Raw genomic sequence first — 15,249 nt, forward strand, 5'->3', positions numbered from 1 at the left:
GTTTCCAAAAGTGATAAAATATTGAATTTAGACAAAGAAAAGGCAAAGAAAAGCGGAGGAGAAAGCAACAGGCTAAAATGCGGTAAACTTGTAAATCGCGGGTGTTTTTTCTTCGAGATATCAGAGATTCCTGCTTGATCCTGCGGACCGGCAGAAAACACGCCATAAAAAAATTGATGCGATCCCCAGCACCAGGGCAACTGCGGCAATATAATCCGCCCCCACTCATCTCTTCTTGTGAACAATGGCCTTTGGCATCTTGCGCTTGATGTCGTCAACTACGTCGCTCTTCTTGTAGTAGTGTGGTGCCACCTCCAACAGCCACTTTGCGTCGATCTCGATGACCTGGCGCATGAACTCTCGCGATGTCAGGACAAGCTCGAAATAAACGACCAGCTTGGGCTTGTCCTCGTGTAGTGAGCTGCTCGGGTGGATGTGCACGGTCTGCCGGCGCTTAATGGTCGCGTAGCTGTCGCCTGACTTCTGCAAGCGCGCGCTGTTGTAGAAGAACCCAGCAGTGAGCGCCTTGCGAATAGGCTCTGTGTCGCCAGGATTGGGGTTGGCCTCGGGGATGATCTCCACGCGCTCCATCAGTCCAACGATCTGGTCACGCAGATCACGGGCGCGGCACATGGACCGGTACTGGATAAAGTTCTCGTAGCACCACTGCATCGAGTACCCGGTCTCCAGCCACTGCTCCCAGATGGTCAGAAGCACGATGTGGTCGCCGCCGGGACGCACAAAGTTGGCGTGCGCGCGGTCAGCCTGTTCCTTCTTCTCCTTTGGGCGATAGAATACCGCTGCGGACACTGACAGCATGGCGCAGATCGAGGCGAGCTCTTCGGAGCAGCGGTATTTCTCGGAAGCCAGCAACGCCTTGGCCATCATCGGATCCATCGGGAACTCAGCCATTCGCCGGCCCAGCTTGGTCAAATCGCCGCGGTCGTTCAGCGCGCCCAAAGCGTACAGGTGCTCGAGACTCTGCTGCAGCGCAGCTGGGCTAGGCGGATCCATGAAATCAAACTCGATGAGATTATTGATGCCAATGCACTTGAGCATCAGCACCACGCTCGACAGGTTGGTGCGCAGGATCTCTGGCGGCGTGTTTGCGTCCATCTCGTTAAGGAATGCGTGCTGCGTGTACATGCGGAAGCACTTGCCGGGCCCCACGCGGCCTGCACGACCCGCTCGCTGGCTGGCGGAGGCCCTCGAACACGGCACCACCTGCAAGGACTCCATGCCCGTGCGCGGATTGTACGAGTTCTGCTTGGCGAATCCAGGGTCAATGACAAAGACGACGCCGTCGATAGTTATTGACGTTTCGGCGATGTTGGTCGCCAAGACAACCTTACGCGCGCCCTCGGGCGTGGGCTCGAAGATGCGCGCCTGGAGCTCCGAGGGCAGGTTGGCGTAGATCGGGCAGATAATCAGCTCGGCTACCCGGCTGCCGAGCGCCTTCATCGCCAGCTTCAAATTATCCTGCGCCTGCTCTATCTCGTCCTGGCCGGTGAGGAACACCAGAATGTCACCCATGGGCTGGGTTGCGTGGATCTGAAGCACCGTGGTGACGCACGCCTGCAGATAGTTGGCCTCGGGCGCCTTGGTGTTATAAATCTCGACTGGATACGGCCGGCCAGGGATCTTAAAAATGGGCGCGTCATCGAAATACTCTGAAAACTTTTGCGCGTCCATCGTGGCGCTGGAGATTAGTAACTTGAGGTCTGGCCGGAAACGGACAATGTCCTTGACCAACGCAAAGAGAATGTCTGTGTGAAGCGTACGCTCGTGGCTCTCGTCGATCATGATCACAGAGTATCCGCCTAGATCCGGCTCGGTCATGAACTCGCGGAATAGCAGACCGTCGGTCATGTACACAATCTCAGTCTTCTCTGAGGTACAGTCCTCGAACCGAATAGCGTAGCCGACGTCATGCCCGAGCTTCGTGCCGACTTCCTCAGCGACACGCGCGGCAACACTCATTGCTGCCACGCGTCGGGGCTGTGTGCACCCAATGCGCTTGCCGTCCTTCGTGTACCCTGCCTCGCGCAGATACTGCGTGATCTGCGTGGTTTTGCCTGATCCTGTCTCGCCGACAATGATGAGAACCTGGAACTGCTCCACAGCTGCCAGAAGCTCGCTGCGGTACTTATAGACGGGCAGCGACTCGCGTACCTCTTTGATTGTGCGACGCTTGCGCTCGTGGGCTTCGATGGCCAACTGCCGCTCGTCAATCTCCTTTTTCTCGGCGTTCATTGTGTCCTCGAGCACAAAGTCAATGTTGTCGAGATCAAGCACGTAGTCGTACTCCTTGTCTTCTGACTTGGACGATGCTGCCGCTTTGTCCTTGGATCCAACCTCAACCTTGCTCTTGCCAATTTGCTGTCGCTCCCATTGTTCCTGCTCAGTCAACATGGGCACGTCGCCTTTTTTCGTCTGCCTGAGCGCTGAATTGTCGTACCGCCCGAAAAGTGCGTCCTCCTTCTTTTTGAGGTCAATCTTGCCCTTCTCCGTGATGTAATCCTCGGGCATCGTGTAGACATCAGTTGTGTCGCTAATGTTCTTGCGCTCGTCGGCCAGTCGCAAGACCTCTTTCTTGTACTCAAGATCGCGATTCTCCCTTTCGGTCAGCATCTGGCCTCTGAACAGTTCCTCTTCGTCAGCGATTTCCTGGCGCAAAAGCTCCAGCCGCTGTCCTTCGCGCAGCTTCAAATACTCTTGGCGCGCGCGATCGCGAATCTCAGGGAGTGCCTCGCGCCTCGCCTCGTGGTCATTTGCCAAATCGCGCCGGTGCTGCAGCTCAGAGTCTTTCGTCGACCGGTCTTCAATAACTTTTTTTGTATTATCGTGGTCCTTTTGCTTCATGCGCTCGGCAAATTCATCGCGCTCCTTTGCATCCTTATTCATGTGTTCTTCAGAGTCTGACTCTCCATTGATATCGCTGTTGTTGTCCCCAGTGTTGCCCTTGCCCGTGCCATTACCCTGGCTTATAAAGTCGCCAGCTTTTGCGCGCTTGATCCGCTCCTCAAGAGCACCCCGCTCCTCCTCATCGTCGCTGCCCCAGACATCTGCGCCGATCTGACGTTTCCTGACGCCCTTTGCTCGCGGCTTCGACTCTGCGCTACTGGTTTCTATCTGATTTCCATGTGCTGTGTTGCGATCTGTATCTGTAGTGCTGCGAGAATCAACTTCTCTATCCGTCGCTCTGACGGGTTTTCGCGTTTGGTTCGCAGCAGGCGGCTTTAACCGAGATGGCGCAGCTACCACAGCAGGGCTTGCCTTTCTGGGAGCACGCAAGAAAAGATCTTTTGCAAATTTTTCTGTGGCTTCGCCTCGAGGAAGATCAGATGCTACGAGCTGCTTGGCCAGGTCGTGTTCGTTCGTGCTTGTGGCACCCAAGTGCAAAACGTAGTCGACAATTTCGCTGCTGCTTTCGCCAACAATGTCAATCAGAGTGTCGGACACCCATTCTTTAAGACTCATGCTTATTTAATAGTAGAAATTATGGTCAAAATATTAATATATTTATGTGTTGTTTGTTAAAGAAGACAGGGCGAGAGCAATTAATACTTTTTTGGAAAAATATTGCGCTTAATTTATATACGGCTATTTTTACATTGCTTGTTATGGCTTGTATGAGTGATTCACTGGGGCACGTGCTACTAATATGCTACACGCAACATTTTCAAATATGTAAAAATAATATAACCAAATATATTTATTAATTAAACAAACTAAAACAGCTTAAAATACAGGTGTGTTGTTGCTAATAGTTAAAAACATATTTAAATGAATTGTCTGGAAATAAGTGCACATTAAATGGTTAAAAATATTAATAATGATATTGCAAGAATATAACGCCTGAACAATATAAACGTCAAACACAAACAGCTTATGCACTGGGTTTGGGTCTGTATCACAGAAATGTAAGCTACATTGACTTCTAGTATATCGGTGAATTATTTTTATTTTTTATTTCTTTTATTCAGCGCCTTCATAAAAAAGATCCAACTTGTAACCAGAGTATCTCCAAGTCTGTGTTCCTTAATTGCATGCGTCTCCAATGCTTTAATATTGGAGCATTCCGTGCTGCATGCTGGGCATTTAATTGACATGTTTAGTATAGTGAGTGTAATATGTTACTATTGGTATTGTTGGTGCTACTGGTGTTGTTGATGAGTAAAAATAGAAAATTTGTTGCTGGAATTGGCTGGCCTTTTATATGTTTGGAAATATGTTTTCCAGCAATGCTATTTTCATGAACTAAATAAATAATAATGCGGCGCTCAATTATTCTTTTTTTCTAGGACACATGCTGTAAAAAATACCTTTCAAAATAAACACAGGGAAGTACTTTATTTTTCTTTGCATCTTGCCACCACCACCCGCACATTGAAATTTGCCTACTTATTTTTTGTGTAAAATATACAAAGAATAAAGCTTTGTGCGTCGCTTTGTAATATGAACAAATATAAGTAAATACATCTAAAAAAGTAAATACGCCATATGCATGAGTACATAGCAGCATGCTTTACTTACAAAAAATGGCATCAAATGAATTCCAAGTTTTTGTAAGTAAAGCTAATTAGATGTAGATGTCCAAGTTCTTTGCATTCAATATATTCCTATTTTCGATTATGTTCACGCGCCAGTTTTTCTCTGAAGATTTTTATTTCCCGTTGTCACTAAAAGCATCTGCGACAGCAATCAATGGGGTGGGGGGGTGCTGGCATTGGAAAATAATAGGAGACTGGCTAATTTTTTTGTTCAATTAAAAAACCAGCCTGAAGGATGTGGCTCGGCATCATCCCTAATTGCCCCTTCGCAATTTCTGATGCTTCCGTCACATATTTTGTTAGGATTTACTGTATGCAAAAAAGCAGTAGGTTTATAAACCCTTATTTTTTCTGCCATCATCACCATCACCCAAATGTTTACTGATCTCACGCGGAGAAATAAATTGTTGCATCAATGTAATTTTTTCTTCTTTTCAACGCTTATTTTCTAAACTTAAAAATTACTGTTGCTTCTACTCCATTATTTTTTGTCCACCTGATGATGCAGACTACAGGACTCACGAAGGGGCGCACAGCCTACCAACACTACATACCGCCAGTCGTACGTATTGTCCTCCATATTCTTTTGACTGGTGTTTTCCGCAACGCAAAAATTAACCCAATCCATTTTGCCAGTAACAAGGTTTTTTTGCGCTTGAACCTTGCTTTGCACTTGTTTTTTGTTGTAGAATTTTGGGTACGTTGAGAACGACCTTTATCGGTGCGGGCAGCCGAACGAACTCAACTTTCCATTTATGGAGAAGCTCGGCTTGCGGTGCATCGTATGGCTGGCGCCCGAGGAGCCCAATCAGAACGTAATGAGCTTTGTCGACGACCAAGAGATCCAGCTGCACCACCTGGGCGTCCCAGAAAGCGGCAATGCATCTGACCCAGTCACTGAGGACACTATTCTCGAGGCATTCAACCTGATTCTGGACAAGAAGAACCACCCGATGACGATTATGTGCAATATCGGTCGCCACCGCACGGGCACGGTAGTCGGGTGCTTGCGCAAGCTGCAGCGGTGGAACTTGGCGTCTATCTTTGAGGAGTATCGTCGGTTTGCTGGCCCCAAAGTGCGCATTCTGAATGAGCAGTTTATTGAGCTTTTCGACACTGATTTGGTTCGCATACCTGTTGACCCGCCAGAGTGGCTTTAGATATTGTACGTTGCTTTGGTGGTGGTGGGGGGGGGGGATTTTGCACTATCTGCAGTGTCATGCTGCATGTTTTGCTTTTAGAACAAGAACCCGGCCGGAACGTGCTTAGCCAGGGCGTAATGTTGAAAATTAATCGGGCAATATCGTCTGTCCGCTGGCCAATTTGGTGCAGCTCTTAGTATTCCGATTAGAATATAAGCTGGGATTAAAGGCACAAAATGCAGTAGTGCCGCTGCAATAAGTGGGCGGCAGTTGTAGGTGTTCCATCTTATTTCTATTTTACACATGTCTCTCTCTTTCTTCTGTTGTTTGTGCCGTGCATATTTTTCTTTTCTTTTTCTCTTTTGTACGCTTTCTTAATACTTTTATATTTCTTTTTTGAACACAACCAAACTCGCTATTCCACAACACACAACCCATTAAATGAGCAGCAACGTCGGCAATTCGCTCGAGGCCTCAGGCGTGCTGGTCGACAACAGCGCAAGCAGCACCCCTGTCGTTGAAGAGCAAGACGATGTGTTCATCACACAGTTCGCTGGCGATGAGGAAGAGCAAGAAGAACTGTTTATTCCACAGCTTATTGTTGACGAGGAAGAGCAGAAAAATATGTTTATCCCACAGCTTATTGCCGACGAGGAAGAGAAAGAAGATGCGTTTATCCCACATCTTGCCGGTGTCAGCAAAAACCAGGACAATTTACCTATTCCGCAGTCCACTGGCGACAGCGGAAAGCGGTCGGCGGTTCCAGTCAGCAAGCTCCGCGGCAACCATATACTCTCGCTGGCCCTCCAGCGCATGTTCAAGGGCCCGGCGCCCACCCTCGACCGAATTATCCGGTTCCTGTCCTCCGGCAGCGGCCAAGACAAATTCTGGATGGTAAGAAAGCCACCCAATGTTTTGATGAGAAGAAACTATGCATCCAGGACCAGGGCCATTCGCTCCGCCTCCCACGCCTTTTGCTCCTGGAACAAGAAATAAGTACAAGGAGCAAACACATGCTTTCTTCCCTCAGTACATTTTTTTCTTCGGCACAGCTTCTGATTTCACATGACAAAACAAGAAATCAAGTGCCATTAAGTCTGACTATCCGTGTTCCGCAACTTTGAAAAAACCCATGCATGCCATTTATCACATTTGCCAAATCGGGTTTCTTTGTTGCTGCCATGTAGCTGATCCAATACTTTACAAAAATTGTCGTGTGGGTGTACGCTAAGAGGGGCCACAGATCGGCTTCGGAGCGTGTGCGCAGGTTTTCTAACTTGGTGTCCGACTACCGCATTATGACCCGGCTGACCGGTCTGGTATCCATGGCCCAGTATGTGCGCTACGTCGAGCAGTTCCCGGCGCAAACACGGGCTCTGCAGTGGCTCGACCGCATCATGAACCTCTCGCTTGTATGCTACTACCCACTGGAGCACATCTACTGGCTGGGTGCGCACCAGATTATGCCATTCTCTGACAAACTAGTTGACCTCTCGGGCTACTGGTCATGCCGCCTCTGGGCAGTCTGGGTGGCCCTGCAGTTTGTGCACTTGGGAGAGGAGTACCGTCTTATTAAGGGCAGGAAGCAGAAGACCTACACTCAGGGGAAGATTGATGCAGCCAAGATGCAGGATGAGCTGGATGCTGTGGACTCGGATACTAGGAGTCTGAAGATCCAGCTTCTGATTAATGCTTGCTACTTCCCTTTGACCCTGCACTGGTCCATTCGGGGGTCGAGGTTCCCCGATGTTGCTGTTGGCGTGTGCGGCACCATTGCTGCTGCCGCTCAGGCATACACTACGTGGAATTCATTCGTTTAGTTTAAGCGGCGGCAATGATTTCCAAGAGGGTTTTATATCTTGATCAAATAAATGCATACAAAATTGGATGTTTAGATCATTGTAAACAATTGGCTTTTATTTAGTTACTGGCGACTGCCGCTTCTTCAGCACTAGTATCCGAAGAGTCGCCTATACCCATATTTTTACTGTTGCGTTTGGGTCGTTTGAGCCGTTTGAGTCGCTTGGCTATAAAAATGACATTTAAAGGGCTGACAACTTTGTACTTCCAATTAAATAATAAAAATACGTTCTATTGTTCTATTTGTATGTCTGTTTAGAAATTTCCAGGGTATACGCTTTCAATGAGCTTTATCATAGAAGCGGCATCGGGTAGCATCTTCTCGTTACTGGGGCTGACATATAGCACCTCCGCATCACTCAACAGGTTGCCCTTGACGTCCTCCAGCTGCGCGGTAATCGAGCCCTTGCGACCCTCAAGCTTTGCAAGCTGCGTCTTACACACCAAAACCTGGTCAGCAAGCACCGGCCGGCGATAGTTAATCTTGAGCGAAGCAGTGAACGCAATGTTGCGCGGCAAGTTCCAGAACGCCGGGCGAGCAGTAATATCATCAAAAAGTGTAGCCAGCACACCGCCATGCACAATACCGCTGTGCCCACATAGGCGCTTGCCAATATGAAGAATAACAATAAACTGTTTGCGATCCCGGTTCAAAAACACAATCGGCTCGACGCTGAGCTTTCCGGGGCCGTGGAGAGTACCAGGGATGAATGCACTGGATTTAGACGAATTATCCTTGCTCCAGAAAAACGGAATGCGCTTCCACTCATCGGGGCTTTCCAAGCACGACTTTGCCACGTCTGTTTGCAAAAGCATGTCTGTGATCTGCGCCTTTATCTCTGACTCCAAGTCCTCAGTGAGTGCATTATCTTGTTCCGATTCTTTATTGGGATTGGCCTCCAGGGTGTCCTGCTTTGGCTTGCCCACAAAAGTGATCCACCCTTGGTCAACTCCAAAAAGACTGATGGATACGCCAAAGAATATGCAGCAGGTAGCCCAGGCTGCGAGCATGGGTCGAGAGAAGACAAAGCTGCTGGTACCGTTCATCGGACGCGCGGCTGGAGACTGCTTGGCTCCTTTTAGTGCTATGCGTTGCGCGGTTGTGTGGGGGATCGCGTATGAACGAAGTGAGAGATGGTGTGTCTGGTTCTGGCTGCAGACAATCTGCTGTGGAGAAAATCTGGAAAATAATCGAGCAGTGTTGGTCAGAGACATTGGATATAAACGTCGAAAGTGCGCGGATAAAAAATGGAAAAGGGGATTGTAGATGCTATTTATACTCGGTCTTCGATGACTTGATGCAAATAAAAAACTTTAGACAAAGGACATTTATTAGAGGCAGAGCACGGGATATGCTACATTCTAAATTTCTGTGCGGAAAAGGCGCGCAGTTTGGGGATTTATGTCCGCCGCCGAAAAAAAGAGAGTGGTTTTGGATATATTTTCCTCTCTCACAGGCGCCAGTTGGGCAATCCACAATCTCCGTGCGCTCAAAACCATGTCCTCTTAAAAAATGTTTAATGCAAACAGGCCTTTAGTTTTTTGCGCCGTTCAAAAACAAAGATAAGGCTGCAACTTCACGTGCAAAAAAGGGCTTGGGGGGGGGGGGGTTCCTTCCGACAAATCAAAACTCGCGTTCATTGTGTGCTCAATTGCATCCTGTGTCCCTTGCGTGCTTTGCCAAGAAAATACCCATGTGGAGATTGTTGGCCGGCAGCGTCACAAGAGATCGCATCGGCACTGGTGCGAATAAATTCGCCGGTCCACTTGAATGAAGCAGAGACAGGTGCACGAATGGCGCCTTCAAGCCTCTCGCCATGTTGCCTGTCGATATGAGCTCGCAGTCGTGGGAAAACAAAACAAAAATGCGCTGGGACGATTTCACTTCACCGATGGCTCGCCGTTTAGCTTAAGTGGTGCGACTCGATCGATCAAAAGAAAAACGACCGAGTCGGCTCATCCGTCACGCCCGTATTTTTTTGCCATTAAATTTGTTGTCCTTTTGACCTCGAATTCGAATTGTTTCACTTGGCGCGTCTTCTTCCAAAACAAACTACAGAATGGCAAAGTCCGCGCATTTACATTTGTCACATTTATCATTTCTCCTCTGCGATTGCACAAAATTCAACATTTACCAACATCGCCTTTTTTCTTCCAACTTAACAACAACAGACTAAGAAATGTGGGCGAGCAAGCGACCAGGACCTCCGGCAGGCGGGCATCAGAAGAAGCTGATCATCAAAGGACTTAGGTCTGTGCCCACACTGCCTGCCACTTACAAGGCTGACACACTGGCGCGCCTACAGAGTGCAGTGCAGGCCATCCAAACCAGCCAGTCGACCCCACAGGGGTTTGAAGAGCTGTACCGCGACTGTGAGAGTCTATGCCTACACAAATTCGGCAGCGATATTTACGCCATGCTGCAGGGCGAGCTCGACAGGCACGCACAACAGCAGCTCCAGTCAATAAACGCGCAGCCCGTGGACTCATCGACAGACACGGCGGTTCTCGAGCAAGTACAAAAGTTCTGGACCGCATATATACAGCAACTGGGCATGATCAAGTGCGTTTTTTTGTACCTGGATCGCACTTACGTGCTGCAAACGGCCAACACCGCGTCGCTGTGGTCTATGGGACTGAGCGCTGTTCGCCGGTTCTTGATCGACACGGATATGAAGTCCCGGCTGATACGGCTGATAATCGGCGAAATCACAAAAGAGCGCAATGGCAAAGCGGTCGACCGCGCGATGCTTCTCAGTCTGATCAATATGTTTGTCGAGCTTGGGCTATACCTGCCCTTTTTTATGCCCAGCTTTATCGAAGCCACACACGAGTACTACCAAAGGGAAAGCAGGCGGCTGGTGGGCAGCCTGGTCCCGACAACAGTCACACCAAGGGCACAGACAGGGGCGTCTTCCGGCCCCATGGACGTTCCGCAGTACCTGGTGCATGTAAAGCACCGTTTGGACGAGGAGTCGCAGCGCGCCAGCAACTACTTGGGTGACGGGTGCAAGACAGCCTTGCTGAGCACAGCACAGGCAGAGCTTGTTGAAAAGCACACCGACCGCCTGCTGTCATTCAGCTTTGACGCAATGGCCGATGCACACATGCTTGCTGACCTGGCCAACTTGTTCATGTTATTGAACGCGGTCAACCGCTTGGACGCACTCAAAAAGCACTGGGCCTCGTATATTAAAAAAACCGGCCTGCGCCTGGTGCAGGCACCCGAGCTGGACATCACGCTGGTAACCGAGCTCCTTGCGCTCAAGCAGCGCCTGGACATTATTCTGAGCAAATCCTTCCGGAACAATGCCTCGCTCATGTACACGCTGAGCGAGTCATTTGGCGAATTCATCAATACGCGCCGCAATAAGCCCGCACAGCTGGTTGCCAAGTTCATTGATCAGTGTTTGCGCTCTGGCAGCAAGATCACCACCGATGACGATCTGGACAAACTGCTCGACCGCGTATTGGTCTTATTCCGCTTCATCCAGGGCAAGGATATGTTTGAGGCGTACTACAAGCGTGATATGGCCAAGAGGCTGCTCTATAACAAGAGTGTGTCGGTCGACGCCGAGCGAATGATGCTCCAGAGGCTCAAGACAGAGTGCGGTGCAGGGTTTACCAAGCAGCTGGAGGGGATGTACCGCGATATGGAGATATCTGACGACATCACCGCCAAATTTATCGATCTTCAGCAGGCGCAGCCCACCGAGGACATTGGGTTCCACGCAAAGGTCCTCACGCTTGCATCCTGGCCAACCTACGAGCCCCTGGGGCTTGTCGTGCCCAGGCAGGTGGAGCAGGCGCAAGACAGCTTTTTCCAATTCTACGGAAGCAAGCACAAGGGCCGCAACCTGCAGTGGCAGCACGGCCTGGCCACGTGTATTTTGTCAGTAAACTTTGATGAAGGGCCCAAGGATTTGGCGCTCACTGTGGTCCAGGGCACGGTGATGCTTCAGTTCACACAAAACGACGAGCTCACCTACACCCAGATCCGCAACAACACGGGTCTGGAAGACATTGAGCTCCAGCGCATCCTACAGTCGCTGGCGTGCGGGAAGCACCGCGTGCTGACAAAGGAGCCGAAGGGCCGGGACATTGCGATCACAGACAAGTTTGTGTTCAACGCCCAGTTCAAGTCGCCGCTTGTGCGTATCAAGATCAGCCAGATTCTGGTCAAGGAGGACGACAAGGAGGACAAGGACGTTGAGGAGCACGTCCAGCAAGACCGTATGTTAAATATTGACGCCGCTTTGATCCGCATCATGAAGGCCCGGAAGACCGCTGAGCACTCGGCGCTGATGACCGATCTGGTGAACCAGCTCAAGTTCAGCACATCGTCGGCTGAGGTCAAGGAGAGGCTGGACATCCTGATTGAGCGCGACTACATGAAGCGCGACGAATCTGACCAGGCCGTTTACCACTATGTCGCCTGAATAGGCATGTGTACTCACTTGTCGTTTGTATTTGATATAATTAAATTCACATTCATTTCTGCAATTTGACTATTTGGTACTGGAGGATTTATTTAAAAGGCGATTTTGCCCATTAACGACGACACGTATGTTAAACTTTTTAGTATAATTTGTTTAATTGATCATTATATTTAGACATTTTATTATATCACGTCTAAACGTGTTGCGATATATGTAGGCAAAAAACCAATTTAAACCCGGTTATTATTCGAACATCTAATATTTGCAGTTGTAGTCATATTCATAATAAAAGTACATGTTTTATCTGTCCGGCTGACATCATTGTAAATGTTTAATATGTTGGGTAACAAATTGTTTTGAAATAATAATTTAATAAATGCTTGAATGCGCACAAAACCCATGTGCGCGAGTTAGAGCTTATAGCCGTATGCAAATATGTTGTGGACAGCTTCAGATATCTCGGGGAGATTAGATGTCACTCCCGAGGGACCCAAAGCCGGCACCGACTGTTTCAATGACGTTTTCGTAACCGTCTGCTCATTTCCTGAAGCCTCGCCAGTGGAGAGTGTCTCATTTATGGCAGAGTTCACTACGGCCACTGCAACGGCGGGCGTGCCCTGGGTGCTGTTGTTCTCCGACTCGTCCCACTCGAACGTTATAAGTGGAACCTCGGAATCGCTCTGGGCGCTAGGCCTGGTCTTCTCGACAATGGGGCTATTTCTCTTGCTCTTGCTCTTGCTGGAAGCCGCCTCAGTGGCCTGTCCTCCACCGCTGCTGTTGTTGCTGCTGCTGCTAACAAAAAGAGATAATCCACGCTGTTTACGAATTTCTTCAACGACATGAACACGGTAACGAACCTTGTAGAAGCTCATCTCAGCGCCCTTCAGCGCATCGTTCAAGTCAATAGTGTCGCTCAAATCCTGGACATACTTGAGCACTTCCTCGGGCGACTGCAAGTGATCCATGATGACGTCCGCATGACGCTGCAAAATAGCCAGCGCAACAAAAAGTACAAAGCGGTCAGTCAGATAGTCCGTCCACAAGACCTCCCACAGCCGCAGGATGTTTTCAAAACTGAACTCACGCTTGAACCAGATCAGCAACCAGCGGTAGCAACTAAACATGTTGGATGCGTCGCACTTTTCCAAGTGGCTGAAGAGCTTGGGGTTTGCAATCTCGATCAGCTGCGCTATCGTGGCCAGCTCGTCCTGCATGCCACTCTGGTCACGAGCAAAGTGCGAGCGCATGCGCTTCATAAATGAGGCAAACGCCCAAAATGTTGTGGGCTCGTCCTGGTAGACGGAGTAAATAGGAGCAAGCAGGTCGGACATTCCTTGCACGTAGCCCAGCAATCCCTTGTCGTGGTAGTGGAACGTCATCAGAATGTCCTTCATTTGCTCGAGGCTGGCGCTTGATCCCGGCAAGCCGTGCTCCGACAGGTTGGCTTCGTCACTGCCGCCATATACAGAGTCTGTGGCAAATAATGGCAGGGTCCTGTCCGTGCGCAGCACGTCCTTTTCAATTCGATCGCTCTGCTCAATGTGGTCCCTGGTTTCTTTGAGCTCGGGGTCGCTCAGCCACGCGTCCTTCAAGTTCCAGTACTCCTCAGAGTTATTCTTGTCAATGCTTTTGCGCTCGGTCTCGCTGCTGTCCCATGGGTAAATCGATAAGAGATACTTCCAGACCACGGGGCGCATGTCCTCTTCGATGCCGCCGGCAAATATGGCCCGACGAACGGTGTCCGAGTCGGCGACCAATCTGAACTCGGAATTGTCGCCGTCTGCAGTCTTTGGCTCGAAGAAGCTGAACCACTGCTCGGCAGACAGAGCCGGGCGCGTGCGAATTGGCTGCGGGAGTCTGGCCGACCTGTCAGTGTTGACGACCTCAAACGCGCCCAAGTCACCGTTCTCTGAAATCCACTCCTCCCAGATGCTCAGGTGACTGTTACCCTGGCTGCCGTGCTTGTCTCCGGCAGCCAGGCGCGACTCACGCTCGCCATCCTCGTGCTGCTGGTCAATAATGTGCCGAGCAGCCCATTTGGCGAGATAGATGCGAGCACTCTCGTACTCCTTCACGAGGTTTCCCGAAGCTGACTGTGCCCGGCTCAGGCTGCTCAGCGCTGGCGGGATGTAGGGCGCCACTTGGCGGCCCACAGGCGTCTCTATAAATGAGGTCGCGGCATCCTTAACTGTGCGGGTGATCCGAGAGAAGCGCTCAAGTATGCCCCACCGCAGCTCCTTTACTTGCTGCATCAACGGGTCCATATTTCCCTGAATCGCCGAGTCGATAATGTCCACAGAAGCCGCCTTTGGCGCCTGAGCTTGTGGAGGGGATGCCAACGGCGCGGGCGACGAGAGTGTACTGTGTGCTGGGAGCATGGTTGACGCGCTGGGCGTGGCCGACCGGCTCAAAATAATGTGCGGAGACTTTGAGCCCTGGACCTCATAGCGGTTGGGGTCATCGATGGAGCGCTCAATCGAGACTGCGTGCGCCAGCCACACCAAAAGCTCGTCACCACCCCAGTGCCTGGTCATGCCAAGCATCGTGCTGGCACTTTCTTCGTCATGGAACCACATGGGGGCGAGAGAGCTGCCGTCTGCCAAATTAATGATGACCGAGCCATACCATTGTGTCAGCGAGGGTGGGTGGATGAGCAGCGATAGTATTTCTCCGACGGGCTTGCAAAATGCGTAGCTGGAAACCGAGGATATGGTTCCGGCCTGGTGCAAGGGCTCGGTCGACACCAGGATGCCGCCGTCCTCAGAGAGCATACTGAGCGAGACCTGTGCCCCATCACCCGTAGTGTCACTCCTGCCAGTAGACTCATCGAAAAAGCTGGGGCAAAGCTCAACTTGCACATACGACTCCCTGTCGTGCTCCGACATCAGCGCCTCGGGCGTCCACGCAATATAGTATTGGTCGTCCGGGCCCTGCACAACGCAGATAAAGCCGGGTATGCGGTCTTTCTTGTGCATAGAGCGGTAGACGTACACCTTGCTCTTGGAGTACAGGAGCTTTACGCGCGACACCTCGCTGACAATGCAATAGTCTGAGAACTCTGACGGCGAGCTTGTAGTTTCTGCTGGTCCTCCGCCCATTTTTTAGTGATATATGTTATATGACGAATATTTCGAGTAAGTGAATGTGTGTGAAAAGAGGGGTATATGTGAAATGAATGTGGTGTTACCAAATAAGTTTGTGAAAAAGAAATTGCGTATTCTTGCGTAAAAGAAGCTGAAAATTATGAACAAGCAG

General features: G+C 50.1%; 6 protein-coding genes across 6 annotated transcripts; 3 read left to right on the top strand and 3 right to left on the bottom strand.

Moving 5' to 3' along the window:
• Positions 1-40: 40 nt before the first annotated feature.
• BX661DRAFT_175492 (P-loop containing nucleoside triphosphate hydrolase protein) lies at positions 41-3,604 on the bottom strand. Its single transcript, XM_051534085.1, has one exon. It carries the CDS (start codon positions 3,478-3,480, stop codon positions 226-228), a length of 3,255 nt encoding a protein of 1,084 aa, XP_051395157.1. The 5' UTR covers positions 3,481-3,604; the 3' UTR covers positions 41-225.
• Positions 3,605-4,967: 1,363 nt separating this feature from the next.
• On the top strand, positions 4,968-6,059 carry BX661DRAFT_175493 (putative tyrosine phosphatase family protein). Its single transcript, XM_051534086.1, has 2 exons — positions 4,968-5,115; positions 5,243-6,059. Exons 1-2 carry the CDS (start codon positions 5,053-5,055, stop codon positions 5,711-5,713), a joined length of 534 nt encoding a protein of 177 aa, XP_051395158.1. The 5' UTR covers positions 4,968-5,052; the 3' UTR covers positions 5,714-6,059.
• On the top strand, positions 5,968-7,741 carry BX661DRAFT_175495 (peroxisomal biogenesis factor 11-domain-containing protein). Its single transcript, XM_051534087.1, has 2 exons — positions 5,968-6,589; positions 6,883-7,741. Exons 1-2 carry the CDS (start codon positions 6,137-6,139, stop codon positions 7,513-7,515), a joined length of 1,086 nt encoding a protein of 361 aa, XP_051395159.1. The 5' UTR covers positions 5,968-6,136; the 3' UTR covers positions 7,516-7,741.
• Position 7,742: 1 nt separating this feature from the next.
• On the bottom strand, positions 7,743-9,037 carry BX661DRAFT_175497 (HotDog domain-containing protein). The gene has a single exon (XM_051534088.1). The coding sequence runs from the start codon at positions 8,768-8,770 to the stop codon at positions 7,811-7,813; it is 960 nt and encodes a 319-aa protein (XP_051395160.1). The 5' UTR covers positions 8,771-9,037; the 3' UTR covers positions 7,743-7,810.
• Positions 9,038-9,567: 530 nt separating this feature from the next.
• On the top strand, positions 9,568-12,057 carry BX661DRAFT_175499 (cullin 4). The gene has a single exon (XM_051534089.1). The coding sequence runs from the start codon at positions 9,736-9,738 to the stop codon at positions 11,992-11,994; it is 2,259 nt and encodes a 752-aa protein (XP_051395161.1). The 5' UTR covers positions 9,568-9,735; the 3' UTR covers positions 11,995-12,057.
• A 23-nt stretch (positions 12,058-12,080) lies between these two features.
• BX661DRAFT_175501 (rab-GTPase-TBC domain-containing protein) lies at positions 12,081-15,234 on the bottom strand. The gene has a single exon (XM_051534090.1). It carries the CDS (start codon positions 15,090-15,092, stop codon positions 12,405-12,407), a length of 2,688 nt encoding a protein of 895 aa, XP_051395162.1. The 5' UTR covers positions 15,093-15,234; the 3' UTR covers positions 12,081-12,404.
• Between the last annotated feature and the right edge of the window lie 15 nt (positions 15,235-15,249).

This window comes from Kickxella alabastrina, assembly GCF_025024165.1.
Source record: "Kickxella alabastrina strain RSA 675 chromosome Unknown BX661scaffold_1, whole genome shotgun sequence".
NCBI classification, from domain to species: Eukaryota; Fungi; Kickxellomycota; class Kickxellomycetes; order Kickxellales; family Kickxellaceae; genus Kickxella; species Kickxella alabastrina.